At 51.4% G+C, this 21,117-nt stretch overlaps 3 protein-coding genes across 21 annotated transcripts; 2 read left to right on the top strand and 1 right to left on the bottom strand.

Annotated features, from left to right (window-relative positions):
• Nucleotides 1-137: 137 nt before the first annotated feature.
• LOC122379395 (probable 39S ribosomal protein L24, mitochondrial) lies at nucleotides 138-4,010 on the bottom strand. The gene is made up of 4 exons (XM_043361568.1): nucleotides 3,665-4,010; nucleotides 2,118-2,300; nucleotides 1,671-1,873; nucleotides 138-607 (listed from the first exon to the last, which is right to left on the bottom strand). Exons 1-4 carry the CDS (start codon nucleotides 3,758-3,760, stop codon nucleotides 334-336), a joined length of 756 nt encoding a protein of 251 aa, XP_043217503.1. The 5' UTR covers nucleotides 3,761-4,010; the 3' UTR covers nucleotides 138-333.
• A 273-nt stretch (nucleotides 4,011-4,283) lies between these two features.
• On the top strand, nucleotides 4,284-9,821 carry LOC122379401 (peroxisomal biogenesis factor 3-like). 9 transcript variants are annotated; one of them, XM_043361596.1, is made up of 4 exons: nucleotides 4,284-4,362; nucleotides 6,820-6,932; nucleotides 7,807-8,381; nucleotides 8,694-9,821. In XM_043361596.1, exons 3-4 carry the CDS (start codon nucleotides 8,076-8,078, stop codon nucleotides 9,465-9,467), a joined length of 1,080 nt encoding a protein of 359 aa, XP_043217531.1. In that variant the 5' UTR covers nucleotides 4,284-4,362; nucleotides 6,820-6,932; nucleotides 7,807-8,075; the 3' UTR covers nucleotides 9,468-9,821. The 9 variants fall into 9 exon arrangements, with proteins under 9 accessions (XP_043217531.1, XP_043217534.1, XP_043217538.1 ...); XM_043361599.1 differs by having other exon boundaries at nucleotides 4,284-4,390; XM_043361597.1 differs by having other exon boundaries at nucleotides 4,286-4,311.
• Nucleotides 9,822-10,514: 693 nt separating this feature from the next.
• LOC122379400 (snRNA-activating protein complex subunit 3-like) lies at nucleotides 10,515-21,102 on the top strand. Of its 11 annotated transcripts, none has more exons than XM_043361587.1 (10): nucleotides 10,515-10,533; nucleotides 12,562-12,789; nucleotides 14,858-14,973; nucleotides 15,266-15,423; nucleotides 15,650-15,795; nucleotides 16,258-16,411; nucleotides 16,905-16,988; nucleotides 17,322-17,479; nucleotides 19,761-19,871; nucleotides 20,146-21,102. In XM_043361587.1, the coding sequence occupies exons 2-10, from the start codon at nucleotides 12,590-12,592 to the stop codon at nucleotides 20,513-20,515; spliced, it is 1,497 nt and encodes a 498-aa protein (XP_043217522.1). In that variant the 5' UTR covers nucleotides 10,515-10,533; nucleotides 12,562-12,589; the 3' UTR covers nucleotides 20,516-21,102. The 11 variants fall into 11 exon arrangements, with proteins under 11 accessions (XP_043217522.1, XP_043217528.1, XP_043217518.1 ...); XM_043361593.1 differs by lacking the exon at nucleotides 10,515-10,533 and adding an exon at nucleotides 10,817-10,920 and having other exon boundaries at nucleotides 12,562-12,772; XM_043361583.1 differs by lacking the exon at nucleotides 10,515-10,533 and adding an exon at nucleotides 10,827-10,920.
• The last annotated feature ends 15 nt before the right edge of the window (nucleotides 21,103-21,117 follow it).

The raw sequence follows: 21,117 nt of genomic DNA, 5'->3' as shown, positions 1-21,117 counted from the left end.
AGAGAAACAATATGCTTTAAAATGATACAATTTTTCTTTTCGACGGCTTACTATCGATACCATTGCTATTGGTATCAATATTGCAAACGGCTTGCGTATGTTTATCTTATCTACCCAGGTAATTGCAAAAGAACTTATTACAAATAGACGACACTATATTGCATTCATCAGTGACACAGACATCATCATAACGGCAAAATTGCTCACATGATTCCAACTCTGAGCAGTAACTACTACAACCACCCACGCCCAAACAGAGACCAGTTCCTCACCCACACATCCGCACCCTCACACGCACACACACAAACCCGAGCGTCCTTGATCGCCCACCAACTAATACCAGTGTGTTTCGGCCGGCGGGGGGCCCAGCTCAATGCCCATACTCTCTGCCACATCCATTTCGAACGTGCTCAGCTGGGGTTTGAAGGAGATGATGGTGAGGTCGTCCTCCTTGGTATCTCGCTCACTCTCGCGGTAGGTGGCCGCCGTCTTGTAGTCGTAGGTCTCCTCGGCCTGGGTGGGAGTCGGGATGATGCGACCGGACCGGGTGGAGACGCGAACCCGCTCCCCCGACTCGTTGTAGCGCCACTCGATAGTGCACGGCTTACTGTGGAGCGGGGGGAACGGTTAGGACACAGATCGACGGTTACTGTGGAGCGGGGGGAACGGTTAGGACACAGATCGACGGCTTACTGTGGAGCGGGGGGAATGGTTAGGACACAGATCGACTGTTACTGTGGGCACGGAGGGAACGGTTAGGACACAGATCGACTGTTACTGTGGGCACGGAGGGAACGGTTAGGACACAGATCGACGGTTACTGTGGAGCGGGGGAACGGTTAGGACACAGATTGACGGTTACTGGGGAGCGGAGGGAACGGTTAGGACACAGATCGACGGTTACTGTGGAGCGGGGGGATGGTTAGGACACAGATCGACGGTTAACTGTGAAGCGGGGGGACGGTTAGGACACAGATCGACTGTTACTGTGGGCACGGAGGGAACGGTTAGGACACAGATCGACGGTTACTGTGGAGCGGGGGAACGGTTAGGACACAGATTGACGGTTACTGGGGAGCGGAGGGAACGGTTAGGACACAGATCGACGGTTACTGTGGAGCGGGGGGATGGTTAGGACACAGATCGACGGTTAACTGTGAAGCGGGGGGACGGTTAGGACACAGATCGACTGTTACTGTGGGCACGGAGGGAACGGTTAGGACACAGATCGACGGTTACTGTGGAGCGGGGGGAACGGTTAGGACACAGATCGACGGTTGCTGTGGAGCGGGGGGAACGGTAAGGGCACAGATCGACGGTTACTGAGGGATGGAGGGATGGGATGGGATGGGATAGAGGATGGGACGGAGCAGAGGGATGGCTAATGAGCGCACGGCGGGGGAGGGGGGTACTGAGGACCGGGGTCGTTACTGCAGACACGGCAGGGCGTTACTGCGTATTACAAATTCAGTGAAGTCGTTACTGCATAATGCAGTAAGCGTTTACCGCCGACACGAAAGGTGGATAAAACTAACGTCCGACAACGGAAATGGCGGATAAATTAGTGTGGTTTCTGCGTGGACACGGGGTGGCAGGTCAGACGCGGCAGACACTTATTACGAGTAACGTGATACCTCGCCCCCCCCCCCCCCCCCCGTCTAGTCACTCACTTGTCGGCGGGATCGAGCAGCGCCACCTGGTCGTCGACGAGTAGCGGCGCCTCGGAGGCGATCATGGTGCCCGGGTACTGGGCCGTCTTACCCACCAGTCGGTAGTGGGCGTTGAGGCCCTCGACCACCACCCAGTTGCGCTCCTCGATCACCTGGCTGACGGTGCCCTGTTTGCCCTTGTCCTTCCCGACCAGCACCTCCACCTGGCGGAGAGCGGTGGAACTAATTACCGGCCAAATATATACAAGTGTCGCCTGCCGATGGCGACCAGGAACCATGTTCTCACTTCACTCCACACTCCACAGGCTTCCAGAATTAGAAATGAAATCTTACGGCGCCTATATCTTACGATATAGTTAGATGATTCCGGACTAACCTGGTGGGTAAACAATATACAAACTAAAGGTAAAAGTGTCCAGCGTGTTACTCCAGCTCATCCCCTCTTACCATGTCGCCGCGGAAGTAGCTCCATTTCGGGATGGGCTTCACGTACACCTTCTTCCTGGACACCTGGTTCTGGCGGGCGAACTCGTCCGTCCAAGGACGGTTCATTGTGAACCGGTAGTGCTTCTTCTTAATCTCCTTCGGCTGGTACTGCACCGCCCGCGGGGTCTTCCAGCCCACCTTGCCCTGGCAACACGGCACTCAGATTGAATCAACACTGCCCAGAGTTGAAAGGTCGACTGTAGCCTACGACTCTTTTTTATTTATCTAGCTCGAATGTTTGAATGGACGGATTGACAGAGCCGGAGCCCATGCTAAGCTGTGCTTGTTGCGCAGATCCAGACTCCTACCGTCCGATGGCGCAAGTCCGGGTAACAGGATAATTTAGATGCCAAAGTTTAATGTGCCCATCAAAGCCGCACACGGGCTGTCCCACTCAACTGACTTCAACTGGCTGCGGCTGCTCCCACCAACTGCAGACCATCCCCAGCAAGAGTCTCAAATGTCGGATGCCGGAGCGACTCAATCCCGGGCCCTCACTACCGGGAGTCCGATGCTCCACTAACTGAGCTAGGTGAGTGGTGACTGATAACAGCATAACAGTTGCGCAGGATGAAGGGAGTCATGAAGTCATGAGGTTTACGTGTAGTGTAGCAAGTGGAAATAGATTGGTCGGCAAAAAGTTGCACAGAAGAGAATTTGCATAAATTCACTGATTTAGTGCAAAGATCTCAAACAGAAGATTTGTGTGGGTGATGCTGGTCAGACATGGAGTCAATGTAACTGACTGCAAATCAAAGACAGAACAGAGCCAACCACTCGCCCTCACAAGAGTAAATGGTTAAGGTCCATCTGCTGAGTGCCTGAGGCACCCTGAAATTGTGCCAAAGGCAAGGTCCAACCAGGGACTGTGGTCTGACCAGGGTGTTCGCACAATGGCTAGTCAGGAATCCTAAGTGGTGCAGAGGGCCATCCTTGGTCAGTTTTGGCCAGTGAAGGTGCCTAACCTTATCAGGTCAGTTTGCCAATCTCCCTGGCAATTCTCTGGCTGATGCCTCAGCATCCCAGTCCCTACAGAGGGCTGAGCTGTTTGTTCTAGTGCAAGTGTAGTTGAAATTGCAAGTTGAAAGCATGTCAAATAAATGACTGAACCTTATTGTGATAAGCATGCATTCTTGCAAAGGTCCTGACTGAGGCTAATTAAATTTAATCAGACCAGCCAATCAACAAGAAACTCTTGTGCCTAAGTGTAATAAGCCAAACAAAGCTGAACACCATTCCATTCAACTGACTTCAACTGGCTGTAGCAGATTCCACTGACTAAAGACCATCTACCAGATGCAGGAATTGCCATGCCATGTGTAGATTGCTCATGATTGTAAATACATACACACAGTTATATGAATGATACATAGGCAGGAGCCTCGTACCTCGTGCACCTGAGCAACTTAAACCCATGCTCTTGCCAGGGTTCATTGAGAGACTGCCTCTCACTCATCAATGGGAGCCAGACACTCTAGCAACCAAGCTATGGCATGACTTCATCTTACCTTTTCCATTGCTCTTTTGATGTAGGATTCTGGTAAATTACTGTAGAGCTTTGTCATCTTTCCCACGGACGAAAGAAGACTTTGCGTCAGCCTCATCTTCTACTAGGTACTTTCAATGTAAATGAAAGATTGAAAACTATCTGAATTTAGCAGTTAGGTCTAAATCCAAAAGAAACCACCAGAAACTCTAGATCATATCACGGTACCTATCTTTGATAAAAACGTCAAAAAGACTTTTACCACTTTTACCATCTTTTATTACCCAAGGCCTTTTACCACTGAACGCTTTTACGAGCTCTAGTGCAACTCTAGCGCAGGTTATGTCTCAAAAAGCTACTTCACAAATGTAAAGGAATTTCGCTGATTCCATAAAATGTGCCAATTTTATCTTGATATTTTTCTATTTTTGAATATTTCTTTATTTGAAAATCCATTTTTTTACTATTGAATGAATTTTCGAACATATATATATATACATTTTAAATATTTACAATTGAAAAAATGTTTCATAAGTATTTATTTCTAGTGAAAAAGTTAAAGGTGGTAAAGGATTTTCTACTTTTTCTCACTTTTTTCACCGTACTGGCAGCATTTTTGTTGCTGGTGTGACGGGTGTGACAATACCGCCGCTCGCATAACTTGAGAAGGTCGTTTATTGCCTTGGGTCGTTTTTTGTCAAATATTTTTGCAGGTACAAGGTATTGAATGTTTGACTTGTTGGGATAGGTGAGAGCTGGTATGATCTTGGGTACTGGTTGAACTTATATCCATATAGGACCCTCCCACCTTCAAAAAAGTTAATGAATTGGCATAAAAGTGATGTCCCTTGGTTCGGAAAGATTAAAAATGAATATCTACCAAATTTCACCGAAAATTATTCACTGGTTTTCAAGATATTAGGCTTTTACTTTTGTTTACTTTTGGGATCTCCTCTGTTCCTAGCGACTTTATTTGAGAGTGCGGCACTTGTTGCGTGCAAAACAGCATGTACCGCTGCGTGCTGCCAAACGTTTTAGTAAAACATTTAAAATCGTTAGATCTCTGCTGACGTCACAAATTCTAAGGGGGCATTCCAATGCATTACCCCTTAGAAACCGAAAACTGCAAGTTTGAAATTCCATATCTCAGAATTAAAGCATTTTCGATGTTGTGAGTGCCCAAACTGGTATTTGCAGGCCATGGCCACCAATTTGGCTATCTCAACTCAAAACTAATTTTAAGGTGGGATGGTCACTTTAACTTGGCTTTCGGTCATTATGTAATAAGTCATGCGAGCTGTGCAAAGGAAACTTGAACTGAAACGAGATACCTATCTTGATCTCCCTCACCATCTCAAGTAGGTAATCAATCTGAAAAAATCAATTAAGGTCATCAACCGAGGTGATAAGATCGTGAAGTAAAAAGATCCATCCAACCACCCTTGTAATATCAGTGTGTGGGCCAGTCTGCAAAACGTGGCAGCCAGCTCGACGAGGTGTTTGGGGCAGCCGGAATCCTGCCCCAAATGGGGCAGTTAGCCTCCCGGGCAGTCGAATTTCTGCCCCAAATGGGGCATCTAATTGGGGCAGGTTAGATTATGCCCTAAATGTACTATATATAGCATAAAAACTTCATATCAATACATCACCCGCGCAAATTTAAGTCGGTCGCGGTAATGACACTCGAACAATTTTTAAACGAAAGGATCTGATCATTGGTCAAGGTTATATTATATAGAGCGGCTAGTGTTCCGGTTAAAATGTGGTGATGACGCAGTTGGGGTGCAAAACTGCCTCATGTTGCCATGGCAACGTCGAATCAATCGGCAGCGAGGGGCGCATTTCGTTTTTGCAACCAAAGAGAGGCGCTTCTCGGACAATACCCCAATGCATCATTGAAAAACTGATATTACACCTCGTCTCGGCGATGATCAGATAATTGGTGGCTTAGTTTTAAGTGTGCAGAGTACGCTCGTCTCTTAATCTGTAGGTCGCGGGTTCGCAGCCGGTCAGTTAAGCGTTTTAGCACGCGTTCGTTTCTAAGTGGAAATGTGGATATCATTTGGCCGGACGGGGACGGCAATCATCGTGAGGGCTATACAGCACATTTACGAGTGTTCGATTAGGTCAGGTTTGGTCTGGTTCGGTTTGGTTTGATTTGGTTTGGTGAGGCTAGAAAGGAGTATCTCCGGGTAGCGCCTTTCCTTGGTTGCTAATACGAAACACGGCGCGTAAAACATTCATAGCCCCGATGAAGGGAAAACTCGAATATGGTAACAGTTACGAATGACAATTTCTGCGCTTCAGCGACGTTTGTGGCGCAGCTCACTTTTTCTCGCGCGTTTCAACAATACTCTGCTTCTTTATTATTTTCCACCGGTAGCGTGCACCCCGCCCCGGTCCGCCCCGACTGCAAACGGTCTGCCCCGGAATTGCCGAACTCTGCCCCGATTTCTCAAAAGCTGCCCCGATATCTGCCCCCGCCCCACTGTGTCTGCCCCGACGAGATCTCGTCGAACCCTGCCACGTTTTGCAGACTGGTGTGTGGGTTATGTTATCTTCAATAGACTGACTACTCTGTTCATGCATCAGCTATGTTTTGGGAAATGGATCGCTCAACAGAGACCCGAACCCATAGTGAACCTATAGTGAGGGGCCAAGCCTTGTTTGTTTCATATGATGGTCAATACTGAAGACTATGTATGACATGCTTGATTCAAGGCATTCAAATTGAAAAAAGAACAAATTTACTGGGTCCATTCTTTAGAATGTTTGTGCCAACATTTTAGCACCTTTAAGTGATAACAGGCAAAGTTTCTGTCCTTGTCTTGAGCTAAGATCTTAACTTCACATCTATCAGGCAGTTACTTGTCTGACCTGCACCTGATGGCACCCAAAGAAGCAACTGATCAAAATGTTGTGAAGGTAACTCCCCAACCCAAGACAAAGACTGAAGACCATCTACTACCATCTGTTTTACTAGAGTCTAGGGCACTGTGGCCCTAAATAGTGTGACATTTCACACTCCATAGTCACTGTAGGCAATTTTCCCTTTGGCTCATTTATGCATGCTTATTGAATTTTTAGGTAATGACTGATGACTAATAGCTCTTGACCCTCCTGACTCCTGAGGTTAAAATATGCTATACTGAGTGTTGTGTTTTTTTGTCTTTCCAGGCTAGGAAATCCCTCAAGCTATGAATAGTGGCATTTCAGACATTCTTAATGGCATTAATGATCCTCAACTAAAGAGGTTTATTGAGGGTGAAACTCAAAAACAAAGGTTTCAGGTAATTCTGTGCTAGGCACGTAGGTATAGAAGATGCATGCAACTAACCATTTGCCTTCACCACTTGCCTGTGCTGTCTAAGCTAATGGTGTTTTTTTTTTTGGAATTATAACTCTATGGATAGATGAGTCAGATCCGAAACCTTGAAGTGGTTTATCATGCCTTTGCTACACAATTGTGTATATGGTCAAGTGACTGACGTCCTCTGACGTCCAGGGGCTGGTTTGACAGGATGCTGGTCCACAGGCCCTGATCTGACAGCATGTTAGTCCAGCGTTAGCATTGTGGCCTCTTTCTGGTTCTGGCATTTTATTCTCTGGTTAGCCCCGTCCAGTGTTAATTAAGCTTTTCGGGATCCGCTCAGAGCCGCGGTTGTTTTCACCGCTCGCTCCAGTCGAGAAGCGAAGTTAATAGTTACATGAAACGTATTTAGGGCCACTGAATATACGACTTCGAAATTAATCGACTCTACAAAGCCTTTTCCTTTCATCTATGTACAAACATTACTACATTAGCAATGATTCTGGACTAGGCTCACCGCTCAAGGCTGGTTTGGCCGGCTCTAAATAAGTTTCATGTAACTATTACCTTTGTATCTCAACTCAACTAGGGGCAAAAACAACGGCGGCTCCGAGTGGGTCCCGAAAGGCTAAACGCTGGACGGGGTTAACCCACCAGGAGAATAAAACGCCGGGACCAGAAAGAGGTTACAATGCCAACGTGATGCCAACACTATATTGGTCCCCTAATGCTGGTATGACAGCATGTAGGTCCCCTGACGCTGGTCTGGCAGCAGTCAAAACCCTGGTCCCGGGGCGCCGGTCTGACAGCACGCTGGTCCCGGGGCGCCGGTCTGACAGGTCGCCGGTCCCCAGGTGCTGGTTCACGGCCTGACGGAGCGCTGCTGGGACTCGTGCATGGTGGACCGGCCGAGCACGCGCCTCGACTACCGCACTCAGTCGTGCCTCACCAACTGCGTCGAGCGCTTCCTGGACACCTCCAACTTTATCATTAATCGGATGGAGAAGTCCGCCGGTCTGAGTTCGGCCTCGCTCCCGGCGCCCCCCTCCGACCTCATCATCTAAAGGGCCGGTCAGCTCCGTAGTAGGTAGTCCCTCCCCGTAGGCTGCTCTCGTTGGTCGCCATGCTGTCCCGTCTGCGCGGATTTGCGCGCCGTCACCGGTACAAGCTGCTGGCGGTGGGCGCGCTGGGCGGCGCCGCCTACTTGCTCCAGTGGTACGCCACGCGCCGGCTCCGCGACTGGGGCGAACGGGAGACGCACCGCATGCTGGAGAAGGTGAAAAAGCAGGCTCACTTTGAGAGCACGCGCGCCACGTGTACGAGCAGCCTGGGCCAGCTGGCGCCGCGGCTGCTGAGTCAGTTGACGCGCGTGCTCGACTCGGACAGTCTGCTGGAGGCGCTGCGGGCCGGCGCGCCCGACAAACTGCAGGTCAGAAGCGCCGTGCATACTGCATACAAGGGATGTCGCCAATTCTTGCCAATGATTCGCATGACTTGTGTATGTTTTGTGCGAATTTTTCTTCGGTAGTTGTTGCAACTTACAGTTGTTAACTTCTAACGTTAAATTAGTTCGGTGCTGGTAATCAATATTTCCAGTTCATGCTCAACCAACAAATTGCTAAGTGTCGAATGATAACAGTGCTGAGTGTTGGCAGTGTTCTATGGCCGTTTATGAGAGCTTGTGCGGCGGCTGGTGTATTCCCCTATGCCTCGTGTGCTGAATGTGTGCCTCGGCCGGCAGGTGTGGCAGCAGCTGAAGCGGCTGGCGCTGCAGCGCGTGGTGACGGCCGTCTACGGCGCCGCCTACCTGGTCGTGCTGCTCGAGGTTCACGTGCACGCGCTGGGCGGCTGCCTGTACGTGGACAGCGTGCGCCGGCTACTGGCGGAGCCCGGCGCGGACGCCGAGGCGGCGGCGCTCGACGAGTCGGCCCAGGAGCGCTACCTGGCCGGCGTGGAGCACCTGCTGACGGCCGGCCTGGAGCGGCTGTCGGCCGACCTGGCGCCGCTGCTGGCGCCGCTGGCCGACCGGCTGGCGCTCACCGACAAGCTCGGCCTGGACGGCGTGGAGGCGCTGCTCGGCTGGGCCCGCTCGGCCGTCCGGCAGCGTCCGGAGATCCGGCTGTCGCGGTACGCCTACCCGGAGTCGGGGGCGGCCCACAGCGGCGCCGCGGAGCCGGCCGGCGGCCGGGTCGCCCAGCTGGCGGCCGAGACGCGCGACCTGGTCGATAACCCGGAGACGGAGGAGCTGGTGGCCGAGTGTGTCCAGGCCGGACTGGCGCACGTGCTCGACCAGATGGTGGGCGCGTTCTCGGGCCAGGGGGGCGGCAGCGAGGGCTTCGTGCCGCCGAGCGCGGCCACCCTGCCCGTGGCCAAGCTGGTGCCGGCGCTGACCAACCTGCCGCACACGTTGCTGCGCTCCGGGCCCGACTCGCTCGTATGGATGCTCTCCAACCACAGCAAAGTGCAGGTGCTGGCGGCCAATGTGTACGAGAGCTTCAGCGAGGTGACGAGCTAAATATCCGGCCGGGTGGCCTCAGCCGCCGGAGACAGCTGCGCGCCGGGAGGGACGGACGGACACGCAATGTACAAGGACTTATTGGTGTGGGTGGGGTGGTGCGAAGCTGCAGTGATCGGCATTGTCGAATACTTGGCTTTTTTTAGATATGATGAATACCATAATCTTGGCTATTTCGGCTTATATGCAGAGATGGTATTGCTGACGAGAACCGATTGTTGACATTGTAATTTTGTTTTGAGCACTAGAAAGTGCCCAATTCAATGGTGATTAGGAATCGAGCCCATGTACCTATGTGATACGCACCACACATGCTATCAGCCAATATATATTTTATTCGTTATAACCAACGAGGTTATCTGTTTCATGCATTGATAATGAAACGAGAATGGACATTCAACGAACAAAACAATGTGGTTTGTCCACATCAAATGAATATCGTATTTTGACAAATCTGTTGTATTTTGTGCTGTGAATCATGCATTTTTCCCATACCTGCTACATTGCATGATTAAATCGAGACATCCAGGCATTTTAATGGCACGTGCACTGTACCACACTTTTCAAAGCTTAATGCAGTGCTTTAATATTGCCAGCCGTGTGGTTCAAGGGGTGTGGTTAAACGCGTTGAACCACACGGCTGCTGACGTCACTATCAATTATAGTTGTGAGCTTTTTGGCAGGTATGGGAAACACCTTCCAGCCCTAAGGCCGGGAATTCAATAAATGTCACCTCGCTTTTTTAGCGAAAAGCACCTCGGGCCTAACGGCCCTCGGAGTTTTCGCTAAAAAACCTCGGTGACATTTATTGAATCATCCCGGCCCCGGGCAGGAATATATTATTCCATCTTTACACCTCACGGGCTCTTGTTTCTCACTTTTCCTCGCTTTTTGCTCTGGCAGCGGATTCGCCGAATGTTTTTATTAGCAGCAGGTTCAGAAAATTGTCGGCCTCAAATATGCTGCTTAGTGCTTTGACAGCGGATTCGCCGAATGTCTGTCTACCAGCAGATTAAAAAAGAGGTGTGCGGAAGGTCCACTAGTGGGGTTGTTCCCCACTGCCCAGGTGTAGTATAAAAGTAATTCAAGACTGGAAATCCCGCCCTTTTCCGGATTCAACCTATAAGGATCGATGATAAATGAGCTAAGGTCTGCTGTAGTTTGATCGAGTCAGGTCCAACCCTTATTGTATGCACCCGCACATGAACAAGCTCGGAAGGAAGCAATCACAGAATCAATAAAAGTGACAAAGATTTATGGTGTGGTGATGTGCAGCGGTTTATCATATTATTTTATGCAGTGTTTTAATGCACCATAACGATATTTTCTCATTCCTGCGCAGTAGTTTCGTAAATGACGCAGTACAAAAGCAATTGTTTGTGTTCGGTTTTTGCGTTTTTATTGCTTTCCACTGCTTTTCACCAATCACAGCACCCATTTCTTCCTTTGTGGTGTGAGTTTTCTACATTGGCCTAAAAAGAACAATATTAAAACAATATTTAAACGTTTTCAGCGTTTAGTGAAGGTATAGCAGGAAAGCCAAGGCCCTATAGGAAACAAGGCCGTATAGTGTTTTTATATACCTTGGGCCGTATAAGAGGCCGATAGAGGCCGATATAAGGCCGATAGGAAAGCAGTGTGGATGCCGTAATTACCAGGGTATATTGAGTGAAATAATTACTACCTATGTTGATAGTTGGTTGATATCATTCGATCTGTGACTCGATCCGTATTGTCGAGCATTGAACATAACACGTAGAAGGCGTTTTCATCGCTCTAGCATGCGCCTGTCAGAGAAGTTATCAGTGAAAAGCAGTTGAATATGATTTTTGTAAAAAAACGCAGGGGTGTTCCTTGTGAATTGCTTTTAGTTACCCCTCTGTATGGCAGATCAAAAGTAAATATATATCAGTTGGGCAAACTAGACTTTTGGAATCAAAATATGGAGGCATCAATAATTTGATTCTGGTGGGAGGAGCCATGACCAAATATGGGCATGGAATCAATTTTTTGATTCATTTGGGTACACTTTTGACTTCAAATGAATCGTTACGGTTGAAAAAAGGCCCATGACGGTGAGATTTTTCTTTTAAAAGGTAGAAAAATGTGGTAGGTTTGCAAAAAGTGTTACCTCAAAGCTAAGAAATTGTCCTTTTGGCCTTGTGAATGGGAAAAAGACAGAGCCACTGTCCATCACGTAAAAGCTGTTTTGAGGAAATCACACTGTATGTTATTTTTGTATCATGAATCACATACTAACCAATCAGTATTTGTGTAAAATGGCAAAATGAAATTTTTAAACCCCTAATTATCATTGTTGTAGTGCTTTTATATTATGTGTATGGTTTTTACCTGTTGCTTCAGTTTTTGTATTCTTGACATTTAAAAATTGTGAATTGTTATCAAATGTAGTGAAGGTAAAGTACAACAATGCTACAGGTATCAGTTGTGGTGCTGAGGATACCACTAAATGAGAATAATAGCAAGATAAGTGCTGTATTCTTGCAAGTAATTGTTGCCTATCTGTTAACATTACCTGTGAATCAAAATAATGATTAGCCAGCTGATGGGGAATCAATATTATGATTATCTGTTTAAAGTGAATCAATTCCTTGATTACCTTTCACTACCTATAGAATTCAAATTGTTATGATAGGAGCAATATTATTTTGCTTAGGAGATAGTTCAAGCATTTCTGTTCCAAGATCAGGCATGCTCCTTCTTGAAACACTCTCTTATTTTTATGTGATTGGTAGGTTAGAAATGGTCTGCATTTATGCCCAAAAGGAATCAATCTTTTGATGCCTCCATATTTTGATTCCAAAGGTCTAGTTTGCCCAACATAGTGGGTGTTCAACCCCCAGCACGGCAGAGGGATATCACAAGCTTCTTTACAGAATCATATCTATTACAATTATAAGAATTGATATTATCTGAAGCAGGGATGTTGTATAATGTGACTAAGACTGGTTTGCCTTCAGGATTAGTGATTTTCAGTCAATATTTGATTATCATGCTGCTTGTTATGCAATTGAATGTATTCATTTTTTTAAATCATTTGTTAATTTCTCTTAATTGACTTTTTTCTTCACAGGATTTGAAAAAAACTTATCCCAATAGAAATGGATCATTCCAATCTACCATTCATGGGCCAAATACAGAGGCCATACTTTTGCAGGGAAGCAATAAACATAGGTGAATTCTGTTCTTCCTTCAGCAAGGACCTTGCCACAATTATGCCAAAAGGAGCTGACTGGATGACCATGGCAGAGTCAATGGACATGCCACAAGCTGCAGTAAATGAGGTATCCAAAATATGCTCGTAAGTATGACGTGAGTGCTGTGCCATCACCCACACAAATGGGGCCTTAACCCTCTCCAGTAGAGGGGAGGAGACAGCCCCCTCCCTCCCATAAGTTTTTTTTTGCGATAGCTCAGAACACGACAGTGATAGATCATAGAGAGCTGAAACTTGGCATTCCTGACCTTCGATTGAAGCCGCATCTTATGCCACCAACTGCATTTTCAGGTCAGGTCAGGTCACTTAACTATGATGTCATTAGTGAACCTCCTCACAGTCCTCAGATGTCACAACTTTGAACATCCTCAGTGCCAGAGGAACTTTCACAGAGAGATGAAACTTACAGGATGTAGTATCCTCCAGAGGTCTCACAACACAACTTGTATAATCTCGGACTTTTCCTAAAGGTCACATGAGGTCAGGAATCCCAAACTAGCTCAAGCACACGGAATCATGATGTTTGCACTTTTTTTTAGAAATTTTGTCTGAATGGATGAATGGGTGGCTATGGGCCCGGGTGCCCCGCTAAGCAGTGCTTGTTGCGAATGACACCACGGACCCGCCACCCCGCCTTGCCCGCGCCCGGCTCACCGGTGATAATTTGGATCGAAAGTTTAACGTGCCGCAGGTAGATGGCGGCACGGTCCTCCCGGGTCTAGCGTGGCCCTCTCTCACCAGTTGCCAGCTGGCTTAATATAGGAACGCGGGTCAAACGACGTGGAGCTTCCCGGCCGCGAACTCGCTGCCACCGAGTTAGGAGACGGACGCCTTATCCACTAGGCCACGGGGAGACGTGGCCTAGTGGATGGCCTAGTGGTAGAAAGTGAAGCATTGGACCTCTTTGCAGGGTCCAGTGCTTCACTTTTGCATTGTTGACCTTGCGTAATGACGTCAACAGAGTCTTAAGAGTTTTTCGTCAATAATTCCCGACGAAATTGAGCTAGCGAGTCGCGAAAGCCTTCAATGAACTCGGGATTCGGGAAGCCCTGCCGAATCGATTGATATGCAACATGACCTCCTTCGACCAACTTCGTGACCTGGGGGCGCTGACCTGACCTTGACCCGAGGCCAACACCTCAGGTTGACCTCAACCGAACAAAAAGACGCGCCATTCGACGCGCTTGAGCGAGGCAAACACGATTATGCCAAATTCGCGGCTCTGCAACATTTTGTTGCGATTTTTTAAAAATGAAAAACGGAATCCGTATCTTTAGTCACTTGACCTGACCTCAGAGGTCACCGGTTGACCTGAGACCTTTAAATCGGGTACCAGTCGTTGCGTCTTGTAACGGCGCACACGCTCGTTTTTCCGCGACGCTCTAGCTTCATCAGGGGCGAAACGGCGAGGGGGGGGGGGTCGTCCCCCTCGGCCGGCGCGTTTGTAAAAATCAATAGGTCCGGCGAGGGTTAATCAGCTGGTGTCATGTGTAATAATAATGATCAGAATCACAAATATGTATTTTACAGTTTTAAAGTCATGTCAGTTTAGTTTAGTGTATATTATTTTTGTATGTTTTAGGGTATTATTCAAGACTGGTTGGAGGTTATTTATGACTAATGCAAAGTGAACTGTAAAGTCAAAGTGGCGTGGGATGCCTGATACCGCTGGTCTGTTCCAGCTCCATATAGCGAAAACTATGTGACACTGGCCTTTCTGCCGTGGCCACAGTGTCAGATATGAGGCTATGGCTCGCGCTGGGTATTATTTACGCTAATTGTTATCCTGGTAGTGTCCCCACCAGTTACAGCATCTTGGCTGCTGTTTTAATTTTTAGCAATGTTAGCTGTTATAATTTTCAAGTAGTAAAGTTGCTCCATTTGGTTTTTTTTATCAGATTTTAAAAGTTGCTCACATGCTCTTGCAATATCCTTATTATCCAATAACATGAATAGGACGTCGGTGGTGTAAATTGAATATTGAGCGCCCACCGGCTAAAATGGGATCTTCCTCCCAAACGTCTGTGCCGCTGACCGTGCCTCTTTACCCGCTGGTCTCTGCGTGCTGGCGGGCTCGGTGGGTATCGTCACCCCTCCCGATCAGCAGCGATCCGCCCTGGTGAGCGGCCCCTGTGTCTGGCCCCGCTGGCAGGGTGGACCACCTGCTGTGTGAGGGTGAGCCGGATCCCTCGAACGTCATTCCCAAGGGGACAGGCGCGCCACCGGAACTGCTCTCCGAGCGTAGATTGTTTCCCAACATCACCACTGGTAAGCTGCTGCTGTGAACTGAGCTGTTGTGTGTGTTGCGGAAGGTTGCTTGTAATGTAAAAATAAGGTTGCATGATGTAGACGTAGATGTTTCTGCGTCAGGTGTAATCCCACGTTCACGCTACTATAAAGAGATAAAACCAGTCCAAACTGAAACATAATCATTTCCCTCGCTGTCACCTACCTGGGGTATACACCTACCTGGGGTTTAAACTCTAGGTTTAAACTCCAGGTTTAACCGTCTTGTAACGGAGGTCCGACCCGCCGTGAGTGACGGGCGTGTCGCCTCCAGACCTCACCGGCGGCTGGGGTGACGTCATCAGTGACGAGGCGGCCACCAAGCTGGAGAGCCTCCGCTTTCACCGCCAGAGAAGCGGCGCTCTGAAGAGGCGCGTCAGCGTCTCCAAATCGTTTCAGCGCTCGCTGCGCTTCACGGGCGAGGTCAGATTGGTGAGTTCTGCTCGTGAGGCAACTCTCTGAGCTGCTGATACCGCTGGAGTTGTCTGTCAGTTTGATTTACATTTTAGTCCGTTGCTCGCTACCCTTACCGCTTACCCTACCGAATGACCGTTATTAAATATGTATTGTTAGTAGTGAGAAGTGACGCCTAGGTTCTGTGCGCGGTGCCCCGTCGTCCAGTGGCGTTGAGCTGACGGACGGCCGCTGGGGCCCGCAGGAGTCGGACTGCACGCTGAGCCAGACCGGCCAGACGTACGTGCGGTCGCCGGCCAGTCTCGAGTCGCTAGTCTCCCTGCGCGTTTACCGTGGCACGCGACTCCACCCGGGCAACTCTCAGGCCAAGAGAAGCCAGCCGCCAACGGCGTGAGTGGGGCGTCAACGCCGAGTCACCGATACTGGCTCACCGACCCGCCTCTCGGCTCTCACCGACCCCCTCTCACCCTCTCGGCTCTCATCGACAGACAGACCCATCGACCTCTTCTCACCGACCTCTTCTCACCGACACAGCCTCACTGATCTTCTCCCACCGACACTCTTGCCGAAAGTTGGGGCTGATCAGCGCCAGAAGTAGACACTCGAGTTCACGCTGATGTTCACACACCACACACTTTTGTTGGCTGACGGCCTCTTGCATCGTGCGTTCAAGAGCCGGTTTTCCAGATTGTTATTTGAATCGTTTCAATTGTCGTTGCAAGTGATAGGCAGAGGCATAGATAACATGAATCATGCTATCTATGGCAGAGGGCATCCCGACTTCAACAGTTTGCACCCACCGCTGATCCTGAATGTATGCTGGATTACCCGCGGCCCGTTCTTCCCGGTCAGGAATGTAAGGGTGTTCGTGCTGAACCAGGAGCTGCTCTGTCTAGGCACCAACCAACTGTGTGACATCAGAGACGAGATCCGCTGTCCCAACGACAGTCTGGTGGTCAACGACTGCTCGGAGGACCCCGACAACACCACGCCCATCACCGCCGAGGTGGGTAGGGGGAGGGGGTACGGCCCGTGCTCTTGTTCATGTAGCTCAGAGACGGCTGTGGCTGTAGCTGTGTTCTGCGGTGGATCCCATCCCCAGCTCCTGGTGTTCTGCGGTATGTCTGTAAAAGTGCGTTGTCCCAGGGTTAGACGAACGGAAAGGAACCGGGAAGATTCCCATTGTGGCTGTAATCGGATCTGGATCCGCACAACCAGCCAACTGTCAGCATTTACCAGTATGTGTGATATTTGTTTTGGATTTCATAAGTTATTGTTCCAAAATGCTGATATTCTTTAGCTCTTTTTATTGTATTTGCTGATTATCTGTTTGCGGGCAAATTTGCCACTGAGTGGTGACTAAATCGTACGAATATCAACTGTATTCAGGTCGACCCGAATGCTGCGGCTGTCAGTTTTCTCAGTATGATACTGGGCGGGATTTGTGTCTCTGATTCTGTCTTTTCACTCCTCTAACGTCTCCTGCCTGCTCGCCACAGGAGATGTATCCATCTGGATTTTTCTGCATCGACGGCGTCTTCTACGTGGACGACCGCAGTCCACTCGCCATCGACTACACGGAGGTGAGAAGTCAGCGGGCCCTGGGAGGAGGTCAGCGGACACTGATATGAGTTGGCAGATCCTTGGAGGGAGTCAGCGGGCCCTGGGAGGGGTCGGCGGGCCCAGGGAGGGATCGGCGGGCCCTGGGAGGTGGTCAGCGGGCCCTGCGAGGGATCGGCGGGTCCTGTGAGGGGGTCAGCGGGCCCTGGGAGGAGTCAGTCTCCCTGAGAGCGCCTCCCTTTGTCACTAACAGACCCAACGATCAAACTCGAACTCGAACCGCCTCCTCCCCCCCCCCCCCTCCAGCCGCCGCCAGCGCCTTCATCTAATCTCCCCGCCCCTTCCCCCCTCTCCAGCCGATCCAGGAGTGGGCCACACTGCGCAGGATGCCCGACCTCCGGCGCCGCTCCATGAGCGGTGTGCGCGTCAGCGAGCTCAGCGTCCGACTCGGCTACCCGTACATCTACGTGCACCAGGGCGACTGCCGCCACATCATGGTCTTCTCGGACCTGCGGTAAGTGCCGGCCACGGGCAGGTGACGTCCCGGCGATGTGGAGGAGGCTGTGCTCTGGCGTGCTGGGAAGGTGTTGTCTCGGTCGGTCGCGCCCCGTGCTCAGTATTGTTGGGTGCCGCCTTTGAGGGCTGGTGAACGATACATGTCACTCGCCGCTGCCGTACTTTGCTGGAGCTCCTGAGGGAGTCGAGGCGCACAGCTGTCGCGCCGAGTACATTTTGCCCTCCTCCGCGGCGGTCGGGCTGCGGCCGTGCGTCTCGCCCAGCTGAGCGTCCACCAGACGCGTCAGCCGTTCAGCCGCAACCTCCAGAGAGTTGTTGATGATGACGGCGTCGAAGAAGGCGCGCGGAGACCGGCCGCCGAGCGCGGCGGTCAGCTGAGACTCGGCGGCACGCAGCTGAGACTCGGCGGCGGCGCGGGACAGCCGGTCGCGCCGCGCCAGCCGCCTGACCAGCTCCGTTCGGTCGGGGACATCCACCAGCACCAGCAGGGGCCGGCTGGCTGAGGACGGAGCCGGGACTCCAGCGGAGGGGGACGGGCTCCGGCGAGCGACTTCCTCTGAGCTCCGGCAGGCGTCTGAGGCGGACGAACTGCGGCGAGCAACTCCTTCTGAACTTAGACAGCTGTCGGAGGCGGTGGTGGCGGGGCCCGGAGAGTCGGTGCTGTTGCGGGCGGCGGGTTCCGGGGTGCTCGGCAGGTCTGTGGTGTCGCGTGTCTCGTTGGAAGGCTCTGCACTGCCGTCAGTGACGTTGTCGTCACGGATGTCGCACTGGGTTGTGTGGTCTGCAGCTTCCTCGCTGTCACAGTCCCGGTCATCACACCAGTTTGTGTGATCCGCGGCGCTGCAGAGCCGCTTTAGCTCCGCCAGCTCGTCGAGCGGGACCTTGATGAGCCGGAGCGGCGGCTCGCCGGCCACCACCCGCTCCCAGTGAAGCGGGAAGCCGTAGCGGTGCTCCCCGCGGCGACACACGGCCACCAGCCGGCCGGCGGCGGCGTCCGCAGTCAGCCTCTCGGCGCTAAGGTGCTGCAGCAGGTCGCCGGCCGGGTCGGAGTCGGAGTCGGGTCGGTCGGTGACGGGCCGCCGCACGGTCACCGCTGCCGGCCGCGCCAGCAGCGCGCGCACCATGAGCGCCGTCCGACCGGCGGCCGGCAGCCCGAACAGCAGCAGCGGCCGGCCGCGGCCCGCGTCCGCGGCCACCCGGCGGCGGCGGCGGCGGCCGGACCCTGGCGGCGGCCCGGCGCCGTCCCCCGCCGCCGCCGCCGCGGGCAGCCAGCGGGGAGCCAGCCGGCCGGCCCAGCAGGCGGCCACGGCCACGCCCAGCGCGCCCGTCAGCAGCCAGCGCCGCGACAGCGGCATGGTGTGCCCGGTCCGCCGACCGAGGCGGGGCGGACCGGTCAGCGGGGAACAGTCGGCATCAGCCCCGGGGCGTTACAGGGGCTGGGGTTAAACGGCTGTCCTCAAAACCACACAGGCTCACTGGACTAGAATGTTAGATACTTCAGGTAGAGCGGTTTTACGATTTTCTGTATTATTACTTGTGGGTTTTCTTGATGCGCTCCCGGTAGGCTGACAGACTTACCAAACAATTTGTCTTAGGTTATTTGCGATAATTTTACGATTTTATTATGCTTGCTCGGGTTCCGCTGATCTATCAAATATATATTGTTAGTTATATAGATGGCTCTCGCAAGAAGTAATTATTTGATCGTTGAATATTACTTTTAAGATGTCTTGATTTCCTGTTACTTGAATGCTGACTTTGGCAACGCCAGTTACACCAAGCGTTGGATTCGGCACTTCCTGCTTTATATTTTACTATTTTTTTGTATGATTTTACGATTAATTAGATTTTTACGATAATGAAGGAAAACGTTACACTCATTAATTTATATAAAAAGTATGGGCGCAACTCTGTAAATTTGGTGTGTCAGAACTCAGAACGCGCGAATTTGTTGAGCTTTATTTCCCCTTGCTTGGCCTTTTTGTGTTCCCTTTTTGTAACAGCAGCTCGTGGAAAGCGATAATTTCGGTCCTTTGCGTTTGAGATTTTAATGCCCTTTCAACTGTCTGGTTCTCACTATGTAGTTTCGTTGTTATGACACTATCTGTCTGAGCCGTCAGAACTTTTTAATTCATTTGTTAAATTCATTCGATGTTATTCTGTGCAAAGCACGGCAGTGCCGTGACTCGCTTTACCGCATGACCGCCCTCTCCCCCATTTACTCTGTACCAGTACCGTTTATCGTGCCGCACTGTGACCCCGTCCCCGCCCCCGTGCAGCCTGTTCCGGCCCGGTGTGGACTCGGTCCAACGCTGCTACCCCCGGACGGTGGCCATACGGCGGCGGCAGGAGGCCAGGGAGTGCCATCTCTGCGACCGCGACATACCCAGGTCAGTTGGGGAGCGGCGACACACGGGGGCGACAGTGCAGCACTGCGGATGCGAGGAGCGCGGCAGCGATTACGGCATTCGACTCATCTTCTAGTATACCCAAAATTTACCGATCGAACGCGCGCATTATCATGCATAATATAGCATTGCTAAGAAAGTGCGTTAATTTATTGAATCATCTTAACGGTCGCTGGTTTCGGTAGTGTGTCTTTTGGTTATAAGTCATCTAGTCAGTCCATTTACAGCTCGCCGTTTTTTTCTGCTCTGTTTTTAGATGGCTGACCATGGACCACGAGCTCACGCCAACCAACCCGACGTTCTTCTGCGACAAATGCTTCACAGACTTCAACTACCGGGGCCCGGGCCGAACGAACCCCGTCTGCAAGTTCAGAGCGTACCCGTTGGCCGCCACGAAAGGTACGGCCGGCCAGCCGCCGGCGGATGGCGGAGAGCGAGGGACTGGGTCGGGGGACGACCAGAACGCGGGGCGCGCGGCGCCGCCGGCCCGCCGCCGCGTTCGGAAGGTGGCGCCGAAGAGCGGCGGCCCCGGTGGACCGGGTGACGAGGGGCAGGGCCCGACCGGCAGTGGAGACGTGCAGTGTGGGAGCAGTGCGGAGACGAGCGCGGCGGCCCAGGATTCCTGAGGAAGGGGCTGGCGGGTAGGCGGGACCGGGGGCCGCAGCGGCAGACGGCGGCCGTCGCCGAGTAAACGAGAAGACTGCTGCCGGGGGAGGCTGCCAGAAGGAGACAGCAAACAACACTCCCGGAGAGTACAAATGGCGTCGGGCCAGCAGCTCTATGCGGTGACGGGGCCGCGGGGCGAGTACGGGTGCGGTCTGGTGTCGACAGCGCGTCGTAGGTGCGCACTTTGCGGTTCCGTCGCCTGCTGTGACGCCTTGTGCGGTATTGAAACATTACTCTCGTGCTGTTTAGTATCGAAACGTTCCTTTTCTGCTGGACTGTGTTGAAGTATTACATTTGTACCGCCGTGTTTGGCGACATTCCGTTTGTAGCGTTGTGTTCGTGCCAACGTGTGTTATTTAGTGGCTGGGCTGTGATATGCGTCCACCGGCGGGGCCGTGAACTCCGTTCAGAGAGTCGGATGGTAGCCCTGGGGCGGGGAGCTTGGTCAGTGGTCGTTACTTTGTAAGTCGTCGTTACATTACCAGCAGGCATTAGTCAAGGCGAGCGAGCAGAACACACTTTTTGTAATAAAATGAAAATTAGGGAACGTCTATTTTTGGTA

The sequence above is a fragment of the Amphibalanus amphitrite genome, unplaced genomic scaffold (assembly GCF_019059575.1).
Source record: "Amphibalanus amphitrite isolate SeventyFive unplaced genomic scaffold, NRLGWU_Aamphi_draft 000076F_arrow, whole genome shotgun sequence".
Classification (NCBI taxonomy): Eukaryota; Metazoa; Arthropoda; class Thecostraca; order Balanomorpha; family Balanidae; genus Amphibalanus; species Amphibalanus amphitrite.
The sequence above is the reverse complement of the archived record's forward strand: the minus strand, read 5'-3'. Positions and strand labels throughout refer to the sequence as shown.

Excerpts from the sequence above, each read along its gene's own strand:
- LOC122379395 (XM_043361568.1), bottom strand. The coding sequence starts at position 3,760 with ATGAGGCTGACGCAAAGTCTTCTTTCGTCCGTGGGAAAGATGACAAAG. Across the intron at positions 1,874-2,117 it reads GCTACTTCCGCGGCGACATG|GTGGAGGTGCTGGTCGGGAA; the intron begins GTAAGAGGGGAT and ends GCTCTCCGCCAG. Across the intron at positions 608-1,670 it reads CTGCTCGATCCCGCCGACAA|TAAGCCGTGCACTATCGAGT; the intron begins GTGAGTGACTAG and ends CCCGCTCCACAG.
- LOC122379400 (XM_043361587.1), top strand. The coding sequence starts at position 12,590 with ATGGATCATTCCAATCTACCATTCATGGGCCAAATACAGAGGCCATAC. Across the intron at positions 14,974-15,265 it reads GTTTCCCAACATCACCACTG|ACCTCACCGGCGGCTGGGGT; the intron begins GTAAGCTGCTGC and ends TGTCGCCTCCAG. Across the intron at positions 19,872-20,145 it reads TGCGACCGCGACATACCCAG|ATGGCTGACCATGGACCACG; the intron begins GTCAGTTGGGGA and ends CTCTGTTTTTAG.
- LOC122379401 (XM_043361603.1), top strand. The coding sequence starts at position 8,076 with ATGCTGTCCCGTCTGCGCGGATTTGCGCGCCGTCACCGGTACAAGCTG. Across the intron at positions 8,382-8,693 it reads GCGCGCCCGACAAACTGCAG|GTGTGGCAGCAGCTGAAGCG; the intron begins GTCAGAAGCGCC and ends CTCGGCCGGCAG.